A 22,695-nucleotide genomic window follows, 5' to 3' on the forward strand; every position below is an offset into this window, starting at 1 on the left:
CGCACATTGGAAGCGTGTATTTGTCATCGCCATACTGGCGTATCACCTGGCGCGATGGTATGGCTTGCCATTGGTTACACGCTTCGGTCACTTCTTGATCTCACTGACGGCACTTTGAACAGTGGACGCTACATTTCAGATGTGTTACGACCCGTGGCTCTACCCTTCATTCGATCCCTGCGAAACCCTACATTTCAGCAGGATAATGCACGACCGCATGTTGCAGGTTCTTTACGGGCGTTTCTGGATACAGAAAATGTTTGACAGCTGCCCTGGCTAGTACATTATCGGGATCTCTCACCAATTGAAAACGTCTGGTCAATGGAGGCCGGGCAACTGACTCGTCACAATACGCCAGTCACTACTCTTGATGAACTGTGGTATCGTGTTGAAGCTGCATGGGCAACTGTACCTGTACACGCCATCCAAGCTCTGTTTGACTCAATGCCCAGGCGTATCAAGGCCGTTGTTAAGGCCAGAGGTGGTTGTTCTGGGTACTGATTTCTTAGGATCTATGGACCCAAATTGCCTGAAAATGTAATAACATGTCAGTTCTAGTATAATATATCTGTCCAATGAATACAGGTTTATCATCTGCATTTCTTCTTCGTGTAGCAGTTTTAATGGCCAGTATTGTATAAGAACATTCACTCAGTATCTCTGAACAAAATGTGTACACTATTGTGTGGAAAATTTACTCCAGGTGTCACAAGTGATGGCAAGCGAGGGAGTAGGTTCTTTGAAACACACAATTGAAAAGAAACTAGGTTTAGTTGAGTAGTATGTTTATTTTTTGTACATTATGAAAAGAGCAGTACGTGACATTAACACACTCGCACAGATTATCTGACGCAACACTGTCGCGCACTCGGTTAACGCGCTAACGAGCGAAGCGCACCAAATGTGCTGGCAAGGCTGCCTGCCATCGTCTTTTTGCTCGGGCCGGCGGCGCGACCGTCTGCGGTCGGAGCTCTCTCATTCTCTCTCTCACTCTCTCTCTTACACATAAATATTAGCTTTCGCCACCACCGGGTGGACGCAAATAATAGTCCCCGACGGCAGTATAAATGCCGTAGGTAACTGGACATTTTCCCACTGCAGTTCTATTGCAATACTAAGATTCGTGGGCGTAGGTGTTTTGGCCGTTTCGTAGTGTGTGGAACTGCTGAGTCGACGTGTGAATAAGGCAGGTTGCAGCAATCCGAGGGATTACCCCCGCCTGGCAGGGTGGCTGTTTTGGGGGGCTACAATAGAGCGTAGTGGGGGCGGAGTTTGAGAGACGGGCGCGCCCCCGGCGGTGGCTGAGTCGTCGTGTGTGCGGGCGGCGGTCAGTATCCGGTCTGCTGCGGCGGCTGCTGCTGCTGCTGGGGCGGCCCGTAGGCGCCGGGAGGCGCGGGCGCCGGGTAGCTCGCCTCGCCCTGGTACGAGACCTCCGCGTGGAAGCCGGTGGCCCAGTCTGCGGTGTAGCGCACCACCTGGACGCGGCCGTCGGGCAGCAGGTTGCGGTACTCGCCCTGCACCACGTCGCCGTTGCTGTTGGCGCGGTGCGCGTAGTCGGCGCCGTGGGCGTCGTCCTTCACAGCGTACTCGAAGTCGAAGGGCATTCCGGGCACGTGGACGTGGTCGTGGTGGTGGTCACCCTGCAACACCGGCAGAAACACATGTCAGTCGACTGACTATATTACTGTGGGGCACTGTCACCCAAACCCAGTTGCAGGTTGCCTGTCTGCTACCAGTGGCAACAAAAGTTCATTTTCAGTCTCTGTGTATGAAAGGCAATGTCCCGACTGACTGACTGACCGGCTGAGTCATCATCGCCCAGCCCAAACCAGTACGGATGGAAGCTTGAAATTTGCAGTGGGTGTTGATCGTATACTACAGGCGTCGTTTAAGAAGGGACTTTTAGCCGGCCGGGGTGACCGAGCGGTTCTAGGCGCTACAGTCTGGAACCGCGTGACCGCTACGGTCGCAGGTTCGAATCCTTCCTCGGGCATGGATGTGTGTGATGTCCTTAGGTTAGTTAGGTTTAAGTAGTTCTAGGGGACTGATGACCACAGCAGTTAAGTCCCATAGTGCTCAGAGCCATTTGAACCAACCAAAGGACTTTTAGAAATTCCATCCATAAGGGGGATGAAATAGGGGTGAAAAGTTTTTTGAAAATACTTCATTATGAAAGCATTTTAAAGAGAAATTTACTGCAGTTTGAATCTGCCTTCCAGGTTGAAAATAAAAACATTATGTGTTCCACTGTCTTTGGACAATTAACTACTAAGGAGTGAAGTAGGCGATGAAAGTTTTGATGGAAATATTTCATTATGCAAGCATTTTCGAAACTAAATGTATGAAAATTTGTATTTGGCTTCTCTCTTACAAGGGAACCTCCCCACCGCACCCCCCTCAGATTTTTTTGTAAGTTGGCACAGTGGATAGGCCTTGAGAAACTGAACACAGATCAATCGAGAAAACAGGAAGAAGCTGTATGGAACTATGAAAAAAATAAGCTGAATATACAAACTGAGTAGTCCAAGATAGGCAACATCATGGTTAATGAGGACTGAGGAGCGCAGTGGTCCCGTGGTTAGCGTGAGCAGCTGCGGATCGAGAGGTCCTTGGTTCAAGTCTTCCCCCGAGTGAAAAGTGTGCTTTCTTCATGTTATGTTATGATCTGTCCGTTCGATCATTGACGTCTCTGTTCACCGTAATAAGTTTAGTGTCTGTGTTTTGCGACCGCACCGCAAAACCGTGCGATTAGTAGATGAAAGGACGTGCCTCTCCAATGAGAACCGAAAGCATTTGATCGCAACGTAATGGGTCAACCGATTCCTCCACAGGAAAACACGTCTGATATATTCTATACGACACTGGTGACAGCATGTGCGTCACATGACAGGACTATGTTGTCGACCACCTAACTTGTACACTTGGCGAGTGGGTAAAAAGATTCTTCTACCTTGCCCGATTTAGGCTTTCTTGTGGATGTCAGTTACCCCGCATCGGACGGACGGACGGACAGATAATAATTGTCCGAAAATAAAAAATTAAACTTCTCACTCGAGGGATGGCTTGAACCAAGGACATCCCGTTCTGCAGCTGCTAACGCTAACCACGGGACCAGGGCGCTCCTGAGCTCACATTATCTTTGTTGTTGCCTATCTTGTGCATGGACTACTCAGTTTGTATATTTTGCTTATTTTTTTCATAGTTCCACACAACTTCTTCCTGTTTTCTCGATTGATCTGTGTTCAGTTTTTCAAGGCCTATCCACTGTGCCAACGTATAGCTAAATCTGAGAGGGGGGGGGGGGGGGGTTCGATGGAGACCTGTTCCCTTGTTAGAATTAAAAGGTACGCATTTCTCTGTTTTTGGCAACGGCCTTGCCGTAGTGGATACACCGGTTCCCGTCAGATCACCGCAGTTAAGCGCTGTCGGGCGTGGCCGGCACTCGGATGGGTGACCATCCGGGCCGTCATGCGCTGTTGCCATTTTTCGGGGTGCACTCAGCCTCGTGATGCCAGTTGAGGAGCTACTCGACCAAATAGTTGCGGCTCCGGTCAAAGAAAACCATCATAACGACCGGGAGAACGGTGTGCTGACCACACGCCCCTTCTATCCGCGCCCTCAGCTGAGGATGATACGGCGGTCGGATGGTCCCGATGGGCCACTTGTGGCCTGAAGACGGAGTGCATTTCACTGTTTTTGAAAATCGAACCCCTAAGGGGTTTGAATAGGGAGTGAAATGTTTTATGAAAATTTTTCATTTTCAAATCATTTTTAAAGCAGAATCTTTGAAAATTGGTATTTGGTTTCCAGGCTGGAAATGAAAAAAAATTCGTACTACATTGTTTTGGAAGGTCAGTCCCCAATGGGCTGAACTAGAACCATCATCACCCAGGAAAAACTGCTGAGGATAGAAATTTGAAATTATGAGACGGTGTTGATCTTATGCTGTACGCATCATTTACCAAGGGAATGTTCGAAATTTCGCCGCGTGAAGTGGCCATGCCACAGATTGCACGGCCTCTCCCGCCGGAGGTTCGAGTCCTGCTGCGGGCATGGGCGTGTGTGTTTTTCTTAGCTTAAGTTAGTTTAAGTAGTGTATAAGTCAAGGGACCGATGACCTCAGCAGTTTAGTCCCTTAGGAATTCAGATACATTTGAATATTTTGTTCGAAATTTCACTCTTAAGTAGGAGAAACAGGGGACGAAAAGTTGTATGAAATTATTTCATTATGGAAGTATTTTCAAACCAAAATCTGCGAAAAAATTGTATTTGGATTCTCTGTTAGAAATGAAAAAGAATACTTGTTTGAGTGTTTTCTAAATTAGACCCCCAAGAGGATGAAACAGAGGTGGATAATTTTAAGAAAACATTTCATTATATTAAAAAAAACTAAATATAGGAAAACCGGGGAATCATTTCTCTATTAGACATAAAGAAGTATATGTTATGGGATGAAAGTTTGTATGGAAATATCACCTCAAGAACGCTTAACGCATGATTAACAAATACGTTGGACGCCAGCTACCAGAATAGGTTTTTGGTCAGACGTACACTCGGAAAAGAACATGCTTCTACGGCTTTAATTGGCTTGAAAAGTTTTGTTGCAGTTTATGTACAACTTAAAAATTCGACAAAGAAAAGACTGTACAGACCGTACAGTCTATATGAACAAATCAGTGGGCACTAAGCTAGTTTATAATATTGGCCCAATTTAAAAATTCAAAATGCAAAATGCGATCATAAATTATTCAATCAGATGTACAACCTTACGTTGAAGGTTTAACACAATAAGTCAAATATTAAAGGGCAGATTACATTCATTCAGTTTTTGAGAATGTGAGCACGTAGCCACTTGGAACAAATTGTAACATAATTTCGAGCCTTTTCGAAGCTTTTTCTCGGCGACGAACCCTCTCTCACAAAAATGAAAGTTAAGCGCTTAGTACAGTTTCGCTGTTCGTGCCGTAAAACTTCTGCACCTGGTATGAAGTGTTAATTTATTACTTCCTCGCTACTAACTCTACTCGCAACGCATTTTACAGACAATATTCACATATAAGATTGAATGTGCAAGCGAAATTTTATCATTGTAAGACATAGACATTGAAATGTGTACAAAACTAGCTTTTCTTAAAATGGCCAGTATTTAACACATTAACTCATTTGTAAAATAACCAGACGTTTGAAGCTTTTAATGTAATGGGAACACGATTCTTTAAAGATTCGAGGGTGGGGGTTTGTATAGAACAGGTACTGTAACTCAGAAGGAAGCCTGCTAAGGTTGAGGCGGGTTATGTTGGAGCAGCCCTTCCCTTCGTTCCTTTTCACCCCATGACATCCAGAATTCAATGATATTGCCCAGCTGAAAAATATTGCCTTCCTGCTCTATGATTTGCATTAGTTTACATGTGACGCTCAATGTCCGAATTTGCAAGTATTGTCTGTAGGCTCCGCTATGATATAAACTTTCTTTAAAGTCCCTATCGCCTAAAAAAATCATTTAAATAATTTGAATTCACGTATGGAATATATATATATATATATATATATATATATATATATATATATATATATATATGTCGAAAGGGTCTAAGCATATCAAAAACCTATCCTAAATTTTAAATTGGGTCAGATGTATGTCAATTTTCTTTGAAACGGATGGAACTTTCCCATCCAGGCAACAATTAAAACGTAGTTATATGAATAAGCGATTAATCCAGAGCACGGTATCTAGAGATAAGGAGTGAGCTCAGCACACTCACTTTAAAGTAACCAAGGGGTTCTATGGCTCGCCGCCTCTGTACGTTCTGAGAGACGACTCACCAGCCTCCGCCACACTGCCCAATTAACCGTAAACTCGTCGCCTGGGTCTTTTCTGGTTCAAGTGGACTCCACGAGAGTAGCGAGGAGAGCGACATTGCCCCTACATAAGGACCACTGGGCATGACGATGGTTGTATACCAACATAATGACTGGCCGCTGTAACTATATTTATAAATATTATAATGCAGTGGTTATAATTACAATGCAGCTACTCAGGGAGGTCCACTGTGTACTGTAGTTATGGCACCGCAACTTGGTGGATATGTTAATGCGCTAATGTGGAACCGTTTCACGCCGGAAAAAAGAATACTTCAAATTTCGGCCACCAGGTACAAATCTGGCGCTGTACAGCATCTCGTGGACGCCTCCGTTGCTCATGTTGAACAAACTGTGTAAGCGGCTGTTAACAATGAAATCAGCATTATGTCTTTCTCACTTTCTCCATCTGTTCTGCACACACCCCGTTCCTAATTCTTCACATATGGAATCATTTCTACACGTCTTTCTTGCACTGACAGCGACGGATTTTCACGTGATGCCAAAACTGGAACTAATTTTTTCCAGCGTAAATCGGTTCCGCATTAACGCTCTGTAATATCTAGTAAGTTTCGCTGCCATACGATAATTGCAGTCGTCAATGGACTTCCGTGCGCAGCAGTATTTTAATTATAACCACCTAGTATACAGTGTTCCAGGCAGAATGGTCAGTATTCAGGAATATGACAGGAACGAAGAAAAAACTCCTAGTAAACGTGGGCTCTAAAATCATACCTTTAGAACTATGGGTATTTGTTCTTCTTCACCACTGTGAAACAGATATCTTCTACTGAACACGTATCCAAACCCCTTATGGTACGCATTTTAGAGCCCATGTTTACTAGACATTTGTTTCTCGCTTTAGCCTATAAAAGCCTATGAAATTTGTTTCACAGTACCGAAGACGAAGAAGTGCTCATAGCTGTTAACGATATATACAGGGTGTTTCAAAAATGACCGGTATATTTGAAACGGCAATAAAAACTAAACGAGCAGCGATAGAAATACACCGTTTGTTGCAATATGCTTGGGACAACAGTACATTTTCAGGCGGACAAACTTTCGAAATTACAGTAGTTACAATTTTCAACGACAGATGGCGCTGCAAGTGATGTGAAAGATATAGAAGACAACGCAGTCTGTGGGTGCGCCATTCTATACGTCGTCTTTCTGCTGTAAGCGTGTGCTGTTCACAACGTGCAAGTGTGCTGTAGACAACATGGTTTATTCCTTAGAACAGAGGATTTTTCTGGTGTTGGAATTCCACCGCCTAGAACACCGTGTTGTTGCAACAAGACGAAGTTTTCAACGGAGGTTTAATGTAACCAAAGGACCGAAAAGCGATACAATAAAGGATCTGTTTGAAAAATTTCAACGGACTGGGAACGTGACGGATGAACGTGCTGGAAAGGTAGGGCAACCGCGTATGGCAACCACAGAGGGCAACGCGCAGCTAGTGCAGCAGGTGATCCAACAGTGGCCTCGGGTTTCCGTTCGCCGTGTTGCAGCTGTGGTCCAAATGACGCCAACGTCCACGTATCGTCTCATGCGCCAGAGTTTACACCTCTATCCATACAAAATTCAAACGCGGCAACCCCTCAGCGCCGCTACCAATGCTGCACGAGAGACATTCGCTAACGATATAGTGCACAGGATTGATGACGGCGATATGCATGTGGGCAGCATTTGGTTTACTGACGAAGCTTATTTTTACCTGGACGGCTTCGTCAATAAACAGAACTGGCGCATATGGGGAACCGAAAAGCCCCATGTTGCAGTCCCATCGTCCCTGCATCCTCAAAAAGTGCTGGTCTGGGCCGCCATTTCTTCCAAAGGAATCATTGGCCCATTTTTCAGATCCTAAACGATTACTGCATCACGCTATCTGGACATTCTTCGTGAATTTGTGGCGGTACAAACTGCCTTAGACGACACTGCGAACACCTCGTGGTTTATGCAAGATGGTGCCCGGCCACATCGCACGGCCGACGTCTTTAATTTCCTGAATGAATATTTCGATGATCATGTGATTGCTTTGGGCTATCCGAAACATACAGGAGGCGGCGTGGATTGGCCTCCCTATTCGCCAGACATGAACCCCTGTGACTTCTTTCTGTGGGGACACTTGAAAGACCAGGTGTACCGCCAGAATCCAGAAACAATTGAACAGCTGAAGCAGTACATCTCATCTGAATGTGAAGCCATTCCGCCAGACACGTTGTCAAAGGTTTCGGGTAATTTCATTCAGAGACTACGCCATATTATTGCTACGCATGGTGGATATGTGGAAAATATCGTACTATAGAGTTTCCCAGACCGCAGCGCCATCTGTTGTTGAAAATTGTAACTACTGTAATTTAGAAAGTTTGTCTGCCTGAAAATGTACGGTTGTCCCAAGCATATTGCAACAAACGGTGTATTTCTATCGCTGCTCGTTTAGTTTTTATTGCCGTTTCAAATATACCGGTCATTTTTGAAACACCCTGTATATATATATATATATATATATATATATATATATATATATATATATATATATATATATATATATATATGTGTGTGTGTGTGTGTGTGTGTGTGTGTGTGTGTGGAACTGGAATGAACAAGAACTCAATCACTTTGCTTAGACTGGGTAAAATTTATAAGTTTTCCGTCTGAAACGTGGACTATAACATGGAACTTACCTGTATTCAAGTCCTCACCGTTCCTGTAATGGAATACATTTTCGTCTTACACCCTTCACGGTCTCACAAAACAGAGCTTCATTAAAGGCTATCTGATATCGACAATCGATCATTTCGCCTTGTCAGTGCTACTTTTAACGCAAGATCGTGCACTGGGCTTCTGTACTAAGTCATGAATTGCCTCACGCCACTGGACGCTTCAGTAAGGGGGAACGAGTAGACGAGTAGGAAGCTACCGCAGTGCCATCGTACTCGCTAAAATAATGGTGACAAAATGATGTGTGTTCTTGAGTTGTTGTGTGTGCCTTTAATAAAGGATGTCTGCTTGAGACGTTTGTATGCTTGCTGGGAGGTGGGAGCTTTTCCCAGTGTTCAGCAAACTACCGTCTCAGAAGCAGCCCTGTGGATCTTCGGAGCAACTTTTTAGCCACACAACGTATAAAAATGTGGAATGATGAAGAGTAGGCTCTAAGCAAGAGGTTGTGGCCTAACTATGTGTCTCCTACACAGTGAGATACTCTGAGTAGTGATGCCATGTGGAGTAATTTACACCATTTAATTGACAATTGAGCGTGGCAACGGTGTTAAAAGATTACTGCTCAGAAGGTTCTGGCCTAAAAGCTACTCCGGCCTGCATGAAGTTTGTGCTTACGATTGATTAGTATTTACTGAGAAATAGTAAAAACTAGGAATCGCGTGAAAGAAGACTATATGACAACAAGCAAAGTGAACTAGACAGATCCAGTCCATCCTTCAGCCCATATCTTGCTATCGTCCAATAATAAATACCTGAAGCATTTGTAGTAAAACCTATATACTCTCTCTAAAATAAAAAATAATCCTCTTTATTGCGTCAATCACTTTTTCTTGTGTCTTATGTTATTTCCGAAGTACGCGTCTGAATAATCCACTTGTAGAATTTGAAGTCATCGTTTCACATTTCAGTCCTTTCAAGTCTATGATTACTGAAGAAATACAGCGAGCTCAAATGAGCTACAGTCGACATCAACAGCAAATCGTTCTCGGGCCTGCCAGGCTGTAACGAAAAAAAGCATTGGCATGCGCAATAAGGAAACCGGAGCGCCAGACTAGCAGATTATCATGTATACAGGTGCATGAGAAAAAGTTCTCTGCATCTAAAATTTGACTAATGTTTTACACTCATAATATCTCCATTTATCGTGGGAAATGAGATAATAAAGCACAACGTACGGGGTCGACCGAATCAGATCGAACTGTTTATATATACAGGATGAGTCAGGAGGGAACTTTCATGCTTTGAGGGGTGATGGTATTAGTGATGCTGAACAAAAAGGGCCATACGAATGCATGTCCCGTTCTTAACAGCTTCCGAGGAAACTAATGAAAACATTGGTGAACAGGATAAGTGCAAGTAAGCGTAAATGCAACATTGTGATCTTATGTTTTGTGTAATTGGACACATTTCCTCACAAAAAACGTTCAAAAAGTCCACCGTCAATTTTAGAACATTTTGCTGTTGTGTTACTCATCTGAGCTCTTACGTACGGTCCTTTACAGCGGCTCTAGAATTCCCATTGCGCCGGACGGGGTGGCCGAGCGGTTCTGGAAGCTACAGTCTGGAACCGCGCGACCGCTACGGTCGCAGGTTCGAATCCTGCCTCGGGCATGAATGTGTGTGTGATGTCCTTAGGTTAGTTAGGTTTAAGTAGTTCTACGTTCTCGGGGACTGATGACATCAGAAGTTAAGTCCCATAGTGCTCAGATCCATTTGACCCAATAATTCCCATTGCAGATCCCGTCGACAGATATATCATGTCATCGTACTGCACATTTGTGAAGACATGTGGCATTTTCACTACGCTGACTGAACTGTTTTGTCTGCACACGTAACGACACTGCAGTACACGCGTGCAACCAATGTGGCACTGAGACGTGAGGTAAACAACGTGTTCACTTGTAGGACTCGCCGCCCCAAAATGCACATTTGAAATGCACATTGAAATAGTCAGTAACGGCAACACTACGTAGCCGAATGTGGCTTTGGTTGTATTCGCATGTGAGTGCTGATGAAGCACATGCGATCGACGCCCGTGATTATGAAACAGCTGTATGTGGGATACGGTTCACAAAAGTGTATATGTCCATTTGAATTTTTCGCTTCAAAATCATCAATAGGAACCACTTTCAAAGCATGCACCTTTCCTCCTGATTCACCTTGTAAATATGGTATGACCAAAGATGATAGTAAGAAAAACCGCAGATAGCGAAAGTATGAAGGCACGCTTAAGTTACTTCTTGTACCATTGTCAAGAGCGCTGCTTCTGTGTGTCATTTCTCTGAATAAAGAAAACAGTTAAGAAAACTAATCTTTCTACAAATTAAAGGTGTTTGATGTTCATTTATAGCTCACCGAGTGAGGTGGCGCAGTGGTTAGCCCCTGGAATCGTGGTTGAATCCCGCTTTCGACAGTCCTGATTTAGTTTTCACATGATTTCCCTAAATCGCTTGGGACAAATGCCAGAATGGTTCCTTTGAAAGGATATGGCCGACTTCCTTCTCCATCGTTCCCTAATCCGACGGGACCGATGACCTCGCCAACCAATTAATTTCTAGCTCCCAGCGGACACTCATCTCTCAAGATATCTTCTACGTCCATAATATTGTAATGCAAGTCATGCTCAGATCTTCCCTTCTATCCCCTTCGCCCATAAGAATCTATTATTGGCTACGTGTGTAAAATCTTTAATCTACGGTATGTGGTTCAATGTAATATTTTATGGAGCGATTGAAGGAACAGCCTTGTACAACTCATCTCGCTCTTGTAATGTCGGAATAGCTCATTCTTTGTTGCTAACCTATCTCGTTAGGTCGTTAGTAAACTGTTAAATCATATTAAGTAGCAATGATTGTTTTAACTAGGATACTAAATAGCTTATGTGAACTATGCATCGTAGATACACAGGCGTGGAAGCAACCTCTAATTTTCTACTATGTGTAATACCAGTGCACTTTCAAGAAGACGACCACGTAAAAGTGTTACGGCGGTGCACCTCGCATTACAACCTCCAGATATAGTTCTCTATGAAATCCCGTTAAATGTCAAGGTAGCTATGCGCAGTGCAGAATCTATTTTCAGTCGTAAGTATAGCGTTCAGCGTATCTCCGTGACCGCGTAACCGTGGCAGAGAAGCAATTGACGCTCTCGGGCTTCTAGCTTGGCGGTCTCTCGGTCTGGTTCCGGATTATCCAGATGTATGCTCACGACCAATCCTGAGGAGAGAATACAATCTTTCCACTGCCTGCAGTACATCGTTGAAAAATACACGCGCTGTACGCCCATGTCGTATTCCGGTGTCTGTAGCACATCAAGACAAAAATAAAGGTGATACTTCGTAAACCATAGGTCACTGAGTAACCTCAACGTCATACCTCAGTAGTAGGGAAAGGTTTTAAAAAAGGAAGATTTTCATTCAACTCCCCGTCATTAGGAACAGAACACGATCTCAGATTGAGGTAGGAAATCGACTATTTGCTTTCCAAAGGAGACGTCCAGGCATTTGCGTCAAGTGATTTAAGGAAACCGCGGAAATCCTGTATCGAGATGGCCGGATTGGACCTCGAACCGTCATCCTTCCGAATGCGAATCCAGTTTCTTACCACTGTGGCATCTCGCTGGGTCTGAGGATTTTAAATGAGCTTTGCTGTGTATGCCCTTTGCACTCATAAGAATATAACTAATAATCTTCGTCTCTTAAGATATCATATACGACACGAGACACACACGGGAAAAGTACCTTAAGAAGGTATCTGTTGACGAGGATATATACTGAGAATGTATACAACTGCGAGAAATAAAAAGACATTATCTTTGCTAACACATTGAAGCAGATTTCGTAAAATAGAAAAAAAAGTAAATTTCGTGATAAGTGGCTTGGAATTTGCATTTCGCAGTGTTTACTTGTCTCCCGCAAAGTGTACTAAAATAATTGTTACAAGAACGGAGTCACTTTATGAATGTACACGTTTGTAGACTTATAAAACTGAATGATTCAGTATCAGAAGATGTGTACCTTACGGTTGTTTGCTTGAAGCTCTGCACGTCTGTTTACTTCCGTAAGTAAGTGTGGGACTTGACTCCTACTGTTTGGTTTCACTAAATCAGGTGAACGGCGAAGTGACTCCACTGAAGAGGTCACCATATTTTTAAGCCCGAATCGTTCTTCAGTACGAGTTAAGGGTCTGTCTGGTGACCTCCTCATCGGCTAGGTCTTAAATTCTAATCTTATTTCCCGTTTAGCCTCCGATTCTGCTACAGCTAGTTTATTATCCAATATACTCGTTTTAATTTTCCAAATAAACAATATAGTAACATCTTTCAACGAAGTATGAGACGGTTAAGGTAACGGGAATGAAAAAAGGTTTTGAAAATAATTTCATCCCAAGGTGAAAACTATGCTAACTACCGACGCTGTTGGTTTAACTGTAAGATAGATATAATCAAGTCTCTTGACGGTTTGTTTTTATTGGAAAGTAAGAGAAGTAATCTGGCATACATGCGTCTTGCATCCTTCCAAGACAGCCTTGACATTATCGGCCTGCTGAAGAAGTCGCTGTACGTTCTAAGATCGGGAGATCAGGTCGCGCGTCCGTCAGAACGACAGCAATAACTTCCCACGCTTCAGACCATGGTTTCCCACGTAACTGCACACTTATCCTCCTTTTTGCCGGCAGCGACATACGGTTTCCGGTGTAGCAGGTGTATGGAGCATGTCAACTTGCCCTCAAGAAGCAGAACATGACGAGTAACAGGACCTGTTCCGCTACAGTCTACTCAAAGTGTGGGAACAGAATTTATTAATTAATGAAATGACGAAAATTCTCACAGTTTCTTCTGCTTTTCGGTATGTAATACAAGTACAAAGTTAGCTTCGTCAATGGTCCCATGAACTGATCTACTACGATCCCGAATCCCACCTCAAAATTTCAGAGGTTGTACAGGGATATTATCTGAATATTTTGGCCTGAGACACCTTAGGTCTCCGGTGCCTTACATCTTTTCAGGGAATGATCCTAATAAATAAAGGAAACAACAGTCACAAACAAACTACCTTTACTGGCCTTCAAAGTAGTCACCATCGTCTACAACACAATTCTGACCTCGGTTGTACAGCTGATGGAAAGTGAAACATCCTGGCAGATTAAAACTGTGCGCCGGACCAACTTTCGAACTTGGGACCTTTGCCTTTCGTCGGTAAGTGATACCTAATGAGCTATCCAAGCACGACCGGCAGATGATGACCGTTTCTTCTTATGTGGCATAGCGTCAACAAAATGTTCTCGCATTCGAAGGAAAAAGTTGGTGATTGAAATTTCGTGAGAAGATCCTGCCGCAACGAGAAACTCCTTTGTTTTAATGAAGTCCACCCCAAATCCTGTATCATGTCTGTGACAATCTCTCCCCTATTTGTCGATAATACAAAACACTCTGCTCTTCTGTGAACTTTATCGCTCTATGGTTCCTCACATGAGTGAAGATAAAAGGGAGAACAAGAAGTCTAGTTTCGCTACACGACCTATTCCTCCCGAATAACACCAGTGGGTTCACCGAGCTATTACAGGGCATCAACCCACTGCGGAAACGATTGGAGTTTAGCCCAGGATAGTGGTGAAAAACATGGTGACCATGAATTTTACACCGCAACCTCTCTTCCTCTTGCCCGCAAATACTAATGGTGAAAATCCACAAGGACATCAGCTGGTTATCTAAGTGTGCCTTCTTTGAAGAGAATGAAACTAACACCAGCTACTGAGACACATTCATCACGGCAAATTGGCTGGAGTCACGCAGGGAAACGATGTACCTTTTTGTTCTTCAGAGACAGTGGGACTTGGAGACGATTCTAGCACCAGCAAGAGAACAACTTTCAAACGTGGGATTTCAATGTTGGTACTGCACACCTCTTCAGTGAAGGAAAAGTCAACTAAACTGGTTTGGCAGATCTTAAATGCGCCGCTACCCGTCCAGTACCGATCTTCGGCTGGTTGGTATACGTGTATGTCAGTGGATACCTGCAATGAGTATTTTTTTCAGCGTAGTGTTGAGATCCTATGGGAAAGATGAGTGAAAGTGAATTCCGATGACTACACATACACTTTTCTTAAACAGAATAGCAGCATAGTTGTTGGGGTTAGGACATCACCTATGGTGTCAGAGGCCCCCACTCCACTCCTGGAACTTTAACCTAGGGTGTTGAATAAAGTCTGGCAACCATCATTTGTATCTGCCTTTATATTTCATGGAATAGATATCTAAACAATACTTTTACATAATGTCCCGATACACCCGTCAGGTAAAGAGAACCACGTAAAATAAACACTGGTAACTTCCTTAACAGTTGTAGATATCGAAACCAGATTTTCAATCAAAAATAGAACGGAAAGAGACTAGTGATTTTTCCATTAGTGATAGTTAAAGAGGATGATTCAGTGCATATGTTACAGACTGTTAGGTATGATGGAAAAGGGTAAATGTATCGCTTTGAGGTAAGAGATCCTCGTATGGAAAAAAAAAGAAAAAGGCAGAGTCAAGAGTTTTACCTCTGACACTGGACCTTTTCTATTAAAGGTTCTTCTATTTCCTTATTTTGGGAGGGGGTAGTAGGGACTGAAACGAAATAAAAAAGGCCAGCAGATATCGTCTGTAAAGTGCATTCATTAAGACCTTCGAGCATTTGTTCATCTTCTTCGAACATGTGCTCATAGCTCTTAAGGTATGCAATTTAGAGCCCATGTTTACTAGACAATTTTTTTCTTGTTTTGTTCCACACTACCTCCGCCAAAAAAATGGGAATCAAAGAGCTTGCAGTAAAAAAGGTCCATTGTCAGAGGTATCACAACGATTTTCACTTGTAACTTCCAATTCGGTCGTTTCCGAACCAGAGTCCAGTACCTCACATTGATATATTTATCGTCTCCACTGTCCTTCAAATTTTGTGTCACCATCAGCGAATCACTCTAAATACAGGGTACAGGGTGAGTCATTAACTATTGCCACCAATAATAACTCCTAAAGTATGATAGTAGCTGAAAAGTTTGTGGGACAAAAGTTGCATGGGACAATGGGGGCCACATTATGACGTTGGTTTTTTGTTGCTAGGTGGGGTCGCATCGGAGATATGACGGCCAACTTTGTTTTTTAAGAAGGGATGCTATAGTTTGGTGCTTATTTTCTGATAGCGGCTATCGAGACGAATCCAATGATGTATAACAGTAAAGACATTGAAGATCAACGAAGATCGCAAAGGTGGCATGAACGTCGATTTACAGATGGTGTTTGAAGTGATGACCATTGGTATCAATGCAGTGCTGCAATCTTCTTATCATGGATTCAGTTGTCTTCCTTATCACTACGGAACTTATCGAAGCACATGCTCTGACAAATCTCTCTTGCGTATCTTGAGGTGTAGTTCTCTCTCGTATATCGTGCAAATAGTAAATATTCGCCGAATACGGCGTATGCATCTAACGTGTCATTGACACGGAAACACCATTCGACGGCTTCGCAATACAACACTAATAGGAACGGTAAGACTAGTATTGTCGAATCAGGTGAATGTGAATGATGTATTCCTTCGAAGAGCAAGTCGATATGCTTCTCATTTACGGAAAATGCCAACGAAATTCAGTGAGAGCTGGAGACTTATACGCTGAATGATATCCTCATCATACCCACCCTACACGTCGCACATTTAAATATGTGTATGATAAATTGAGAACAACTTGAGCGTGGTCGACATGAGAGTCTTGACACCTTCTATTACAAGGTATTCTTTTAAGATAGCAGAACAATTAAATATAACGATACCATTACTTTTATGCATAGCTGAAGTTGTGTTAATGTTCACAATACGATTACATGCCGTTCACGAAGTATCAGGGTGTTGCTGCGTGGTTCACCTTTTATATGTATGTATGTATGTATGTATATAAACTGAAGTGACGAATGTCGTGGGATAGCGATATGCTCATATCCAGTTGGCGGTACTACAGCGTACAAGTGGTATAAAAGGACAGTGCATTGACAGAGCTGTCATATATACCCACATGATTCATGTAAAAAGGTGTCCGACGTGATTATGGCCGCCCGACGGGAATTAACAAATTTTGAACGCGGACTAATAGTTGGAGCTAGATGCATAGGGCATTCCATTTCGGATATCGTCAGGGAATTCAGTATGCGGAGATCCGCAGTGTCAAGAGTGTCCGGGAATACCATATTTCAGGCATTACCTCTTAACCACGGACAAAGAAGTGGACGACGGCCTTCACTTAAAAACCGAGATCAGCCGCGTTTCCGTAGAGTTCACAGAACTAACAAACAAGCAACACTGTGTGAAATAACCGCAGGAATCAATGTGAGACGTACGACGAACGTATCCGTTAGGACAGTGCGACGAAAGTGGGAGTTATTGGGCTATGGTAGCTGACGATCGTCGCGAGTGTCACTGCTAACAGCACGACATTGCCTGCAGCGCCTCTCCAGGCCTCGTGACCTTATCGGTTGGACCCTAGACTACTGGAAAACCGTGGCCTGGTCAGATGAGTCTCGATTTTAGTTGGTAAGAGCTGATGGTAGGTTTCAAGTATGGCGCAGATCCCTCGGAGCCTTGGACCGCAGGTACTGTGTTAGCTGGTGGTGTCTTCATAATGACATCAGCTGTGTTTACTTGGAATAGACTGGGTCCTCTGGTCCAACTGAACCGATCATTGGCTGGAAATGGTTATATTCGGCTACTTGTAGACCATTTGCAGCCATGCGCCGGCTGGAGTGGCCGAGCGGTTCTAGGCGCTTCAGTCTGGAACCGCGCGACCGCTACGGTCGCAGGTTCGAATCCTGCCTCGGGCATGGATGTGTGTGTTAGGTTAGTTAGGTTTAAGTAGTTCTACGTTCTAGGGGACTGATGACCTCATATGTTAAGTCCCATAGTGCTCAGAGCCATTTGAACCATTTTTGCAGCCATGCATTGGATTCATATTACCAAACGACGATGGAATTTTTATGGATGACGTAAAGACGAGGAATTTAAGAACGGCTTTGCATTCAACATGTTGGTAACTTTCTTTGTGGTGGCCTGGTATTTTTACGAACTGTTTTTCACAGAAGAAACTGACAGCAACAGCTTGGAGCGATCTGTCCTTGACTTTGAATCGGTAAACTCCCTACTGAGATGAGACATGTCTGCGGACGCTGGGGAAATACCAGAGTGTTAGAAGCGTGCCCTCTCCGAGGCGGCGGAGCGGCCGGCTAGCATTAGTATTAATACCGGGCCACGAGTGCGCGGAGGAGCGGCAGGTGATCTCAGACTACCTTGACCCGCCAGCGCCGACCTTTCGCAGACCGAGTGCCGACTCGCGGCTCGTGGCGAATCGAGCGCCAGCAGCCGCTGCGCTGGGAACACCCCGGCGCGCTCGCAGCTCGCCCCACGGCGCGGCGGCCGCAAATGCCGACCCGTGGCTACGCCCGCTGCATGCCGGCGCTTGGAGTCAGCGCCGCAGCAGCGGGCGTTGCCTCGATCTGCAGGAATTCCGTCCCACAGGACACCGCTCCCAAGGCTATACGTCTGTTTCCCTAGCCACTCGTTTACCTCTCAGCCTGTTTACTAACAAACGCCTTAAACATGCAGGCTGTTGCCACCTGTCAAGGATCGCTGTGGAAGTTCCTGTTGAAAACAGGCAGAAAGCGCCCAGAAGAGGTGCTACTGTGCCTTTGGAGAAAGCTAACGACGACCTGCTGGAGAGAAGGAAATACCAACAAAGATCTATATATATTTTCATGCAACAGCGACTATGAACTGAGACATAAAGGAATCGCACACTGGCTGCCAGTGCGCTTTGATTAATTCTGTGGGCTTCAAATGGCTCTGAGCACTATGGGACTTAACTTCTGAGGTCATCAGTCCCCTATAACTTAGAACTACTTAAACCTAACCAACCTAAGGACATCAGACACCTCCATGCCCGAGACAGGATTCGAACTTGCGACCAATTTCTATCCCTAGCCCACTCTCTCGCGGACGTAACACACCTGATTACGCATTTTGTCTGGATTCAACCTATTTCCTTCATCGGCACTTTATGTCTCTTCCCTACAACCTCTCCCCCATCCCCTCCCGTTTCATGCTGTCCACTTCTTCATAACTTTGGCACTTTGTTACTTCGAACAGATTTTCGATTGCTTCCTTTCTTGGACTCCTCCTGATTTTCTTTCCCAGAAATTTTCCTCCAATCTATGAGCTGAAAATCTATTGTGACTCAATAAATATCAAAATGAATTGTTGCCCGTATATAAAGGTACACGCTTTGAGGGGTGATAGTAATTCTGAAAAAATTAACTTCATCTGGACGTATGCCCTATTTCGAATGGTTTCCGAGACAGAATACATTTAATATCCCTATTGTACGTTTTTCGTGAATAACTCGAAAACCACACCCTCCAGAGAAAACGTGACGCAGAACAAAATGAAATTACATTAAATTTCCTACAAAAAAAGGTCCCATTCATTTGTTTCTCTAGAACTAATGGTTTGTGCGAAGAGAGGTCGAGAATGTTGAAAAACTCGCTCGACGAGCATGCGCTGTAGCTTAAGTACTTTTTATAGGCCAGTTTGAGGTAGCTTCAGGGCTTGATAGACCACAAGTATCCCGTATCAACCTGTTCGTCTCGACTTGCTCTAAATCTCAAATTGGACTACAAAAACTACGAAAGCTATAGCGCATGCGCGTCGAGAGATTTTCAACATTATCGCGCTCTCTAGTTTTAGAGAAACAAATTAATAGGGCCTTTTTTGTAGGAAATTTAATATGGTTTAATTTTATACTGCGACACGTTTTCGCTGGACTTTGCGGTTTTCGAGTTATTCAAGAAAAGGTACAAAATTGATATCAAATGTATTCTGTCTCGGAAACCATTCGGAATACCGCATACGTCCATGCGTTCATAATCACCCTTCAAAGCATGTACCTTTGCTCCTGACTCACCTGTATATAAACACATCAAAAAAAAGTTTTGGGTCACCCCGGTTTCCAGAACTCCTGAAGATAGACGTTAACTTTGGATATTGTAACACAGACACAGTCCGTATGACTGTTCAGAGATGTTACTAAACCCACCCAAAGATGTAAACAACCATACATTAGCAGCGTCTATTAGACGGAGGGGGTCCGACTGCCGATCAGTTAGAGTTATTCCACCAGGAAGGAGATGCACGGCTCATGTTGTCTGTAGTTCAACCATGCCTAGGCGGTCAACACCGCGGTTAGATCGCGTCCACATTGTGCCAGGAACGGCTCTGAACAAGGGAAGTGTCCAGGTGTCTCCGAGTGAGCCAAAGCGATGTTGTTCGGACATGGAGGAGATACAGAGAGACTGGAACTTTCGATGATATACCTCGCTCAGTCCGCCTAAGAGCTACTACTGCAGTGGATGTTCGCTACCTACGGATTATGGCTCAGAGGAACCCTGACAGCAAACCCACCATGTTGAATAATGCTTTTCGTGCAGCCACAGGACGTTGTGTTACGACTCAAGTTGTCTGCAATAGGCTGCAAGATGGGCAACTTCACTCCTGACGTCCATAGCGAGGTCGATCTTAGCAATCATTACACCATGCAGCGCGGTACAGATGGGCGCAACAGCGTGCAGAAAGGACCGCTCAGGATTGGCTTCATGTTCTCTTCACCGATGACTGTCGCATACGCCTTCAACCAGAAAATCGCCATAGACGTGTTTGCAGGCAACCAGGCAGATTGAATGCTTTGGACACACCGTCCAGTGTGTACAGCAAGGTGAAGGTTCCCTAATGTTTTGGGGTGGCATTAGGTGAGGCCGACGTACACCGCTAGTGGTCATGGAAGGCGCGGTAAAGGCTGTACGATACGTGAATGCCGTCCTCCTACCGATAGTGCAACCATATCGGCAGCATACTGGCAAGGCATTCGTCTTCATCGACGAAAATTCGCGTCCCCATCGTGCACATCTTGTGAATGAATTCCTTCAGGATAACGACATCGCCTGACTAGTGGCCAACATGTTCCCAGACATGAACCCTATCGCACATGTCTGGGATAGATTGAAAAGGACTGTTTACGGTCGACATGACCCACCATCAACTCTGAGATATCTAAGCCGAATCGCCTTTGAGGAGTGGGACAATCTGGACCAACAGTGAATTGATGAAATTATTGATAGTATGCCACGAGGAATGCAGGCATGCATCAGTGCAAGAGGACGTGCTAGAGGGTATTAGAGGCACCGGTGTGAACAGCAATCTGGACCACCACTTCTGAAGGTCTCGCTGTATGGTAGTACAACATGCAATGTGTGGTTTCCATGAGCAATAACAAGGGCGGAAATGATTTTCATGTTGATCTCTATTTCTATTTTCTGTACCTATTTCGGAATTATCAGAACCGAGGTGATGCGAAACTTTTTTTGGTGTGTGTACATTGGTTTTTCTTTCTGTCCAGTAGGTTCTCGTTAGCCTTCTCCAAAGTCAGATTTCCACCTTTTCTGGGCGCTTTCTGCCTGTTTTCATCAGTAGCTTCCACAGCCATCCTTGATAGGTCACGACAGCCTGCGTGTTTGACTTTTTCCGGTATAAATTTTCAACTTGCGCCACTGATTTTGGCAGAGCGGTTCTAGGCGCGATAGAAATTGGAGCATTGCCGCACCCTTGTGGAGAAAATGAACGCTACCGACACTGTTACATAACTACAAGAATACAAATAACAACAGTGTGTCGATACGTGGACATGCATGTTGACAGAAAGAAAGCAACGACACCCCAGTCTAACTTACTAGTACCGTGTAGTTGCAATAGGAACATGATTACCATGTAGATGCAGTAGGAATCTCTCCATATTTTGGACTGCAGATCAGTGCCAACAATGTACACTGGACGGGACTTTACTTTTAATAAGGGACATAAGCAGGACGACATAACAGGACAGTGGGTTTACAATGGGTATAGTGATAAATTAAACATGATTCGGGATATACATGATGTGAGACATTTCCACGTCTCTCTGCAGCTGCTGGCCTAATGATTATCGTCACTGCCTGTAGACTGCAGGATTCCTGGTTCGATTCTGGACGGGTCGCAGATGATATTCGCTCGGGGACTGGGTGTTTGTTTTGTCGTAATCACTGCATCTCGTGTTTATCACAAAGGCAAGCAAATCTCTGAAGTGGCATCAAACAGAAAGACTTACAATACAGTCACTTCATTTCAGCTTCTATAAGAAAATTCCTGAAGACTTAGGGTACGAATGTAAGTGGTCAAGTGGATTTACTCTTGGCAAATGCCTTGCCCAGTCCTGCCAGGGTACGGTCGTGCAAACGACAGCTACAGGTAGTGTCTCACACAGTCACTCTGATAACGTTCTGTTTCTCTCAGGAATTGACAGCTAACACTCTAAAAACCAACCGTAAGATGATCATTAATAAATGGGCGTATTATTATAATTGTAAGATTTTAATTTAGAATAATTAAGTAATTTTCAAAGGATAACTATTATAAGTTCCCTCATAAACTAAAATAGATAATTTTTATTCACATAAGTGGAGCTGATTAAAATTAGTTAGATCCTCGCACCAGTGCACTTAATACTTGTGTATCTCACAATTAAATCCCACTGTTAAAAGCATTACCTTACGCAGTTACTTTGTTTGCATATCTGCACTTTAATTCATTATTTATAATTATAAAATCTAATTATCCGGAAACAGTAGTGAATAAAACTACAGATATATTAGATTCCGAATGTGGGCCTAAAAGATCGTTCGCTAGGAGACATATTATTTTTTACTTGTTCATGCCGCTTCACCGGCTGTATTCGCTCAGCTGCTTTCTGCGGCAGTGTCGCGAGCTTCGTGATTTGTAGCTGTGGAACTGTGCTACCATGACTGAGACGCGTGATCCGAGTGCAGTATCGCAGTTTTTAAGGCATTGGACGTGCCATTTCGAGGAGTGGGTTTAAAACTGAGGCTCGGGTTTACGTTGCTACTCTTTTCTTAATCACTTAGGCAAATGCCTAAAATTACGTAGTCGATTTCTTTTCTTATTCTCTCACCTAGTATACATGGCAATTTTTTTGCATGAACTATCGCTGT

The 22,695-nt window shown here is 44.0% G+C and overlaps 1 protein-coding gene and 1 pseudogene across 1 annotated transcript in view; one reads left to right on the forward strand and one right to left on the reverse strand.

Moving 5' to 3' along the window:
- Positions 1-768: 768 nt before the first annotated feature.
- LOC124798445 (cuticle protein 19-like) overlaps positions 769-22,695 on the reverse strand; it is a 70,814-nt gene continuing 48,887 nt past the window's right edge. Inside the window, exon 3 of the mRNA XM_047261863.1 lies at positions 769-1,640. Coding sequence (XP_047117819.1) covers positions 1,329-1,640 — 312 coding nt within the window. The 3' untranslated portion in view covers positions 769-1,328. The remainder of the gene's footprint in view (positions 1,641-22,695) is intronic.
- LOC124799558 lies at positions 3,365-3,482 on the forward strand (annotated as a pseudogene).

The sequence above is a fragment of the Schistocerca piceifrons genome, chromosome 5 (assembly GCF_021461385.2).
Source record: "Schistocerca piceifrons isolate TAMUIC-IGC-003096 chromosome 5, iqSchPice1.1, whole genome shotgun sequence".
Lineage (NCBI taxonomy): Eukaryota > Metazoa > Arthropoda > Insecta > Orthoptera > Acrididae > Schistocerca > Schistocerca piceifrons.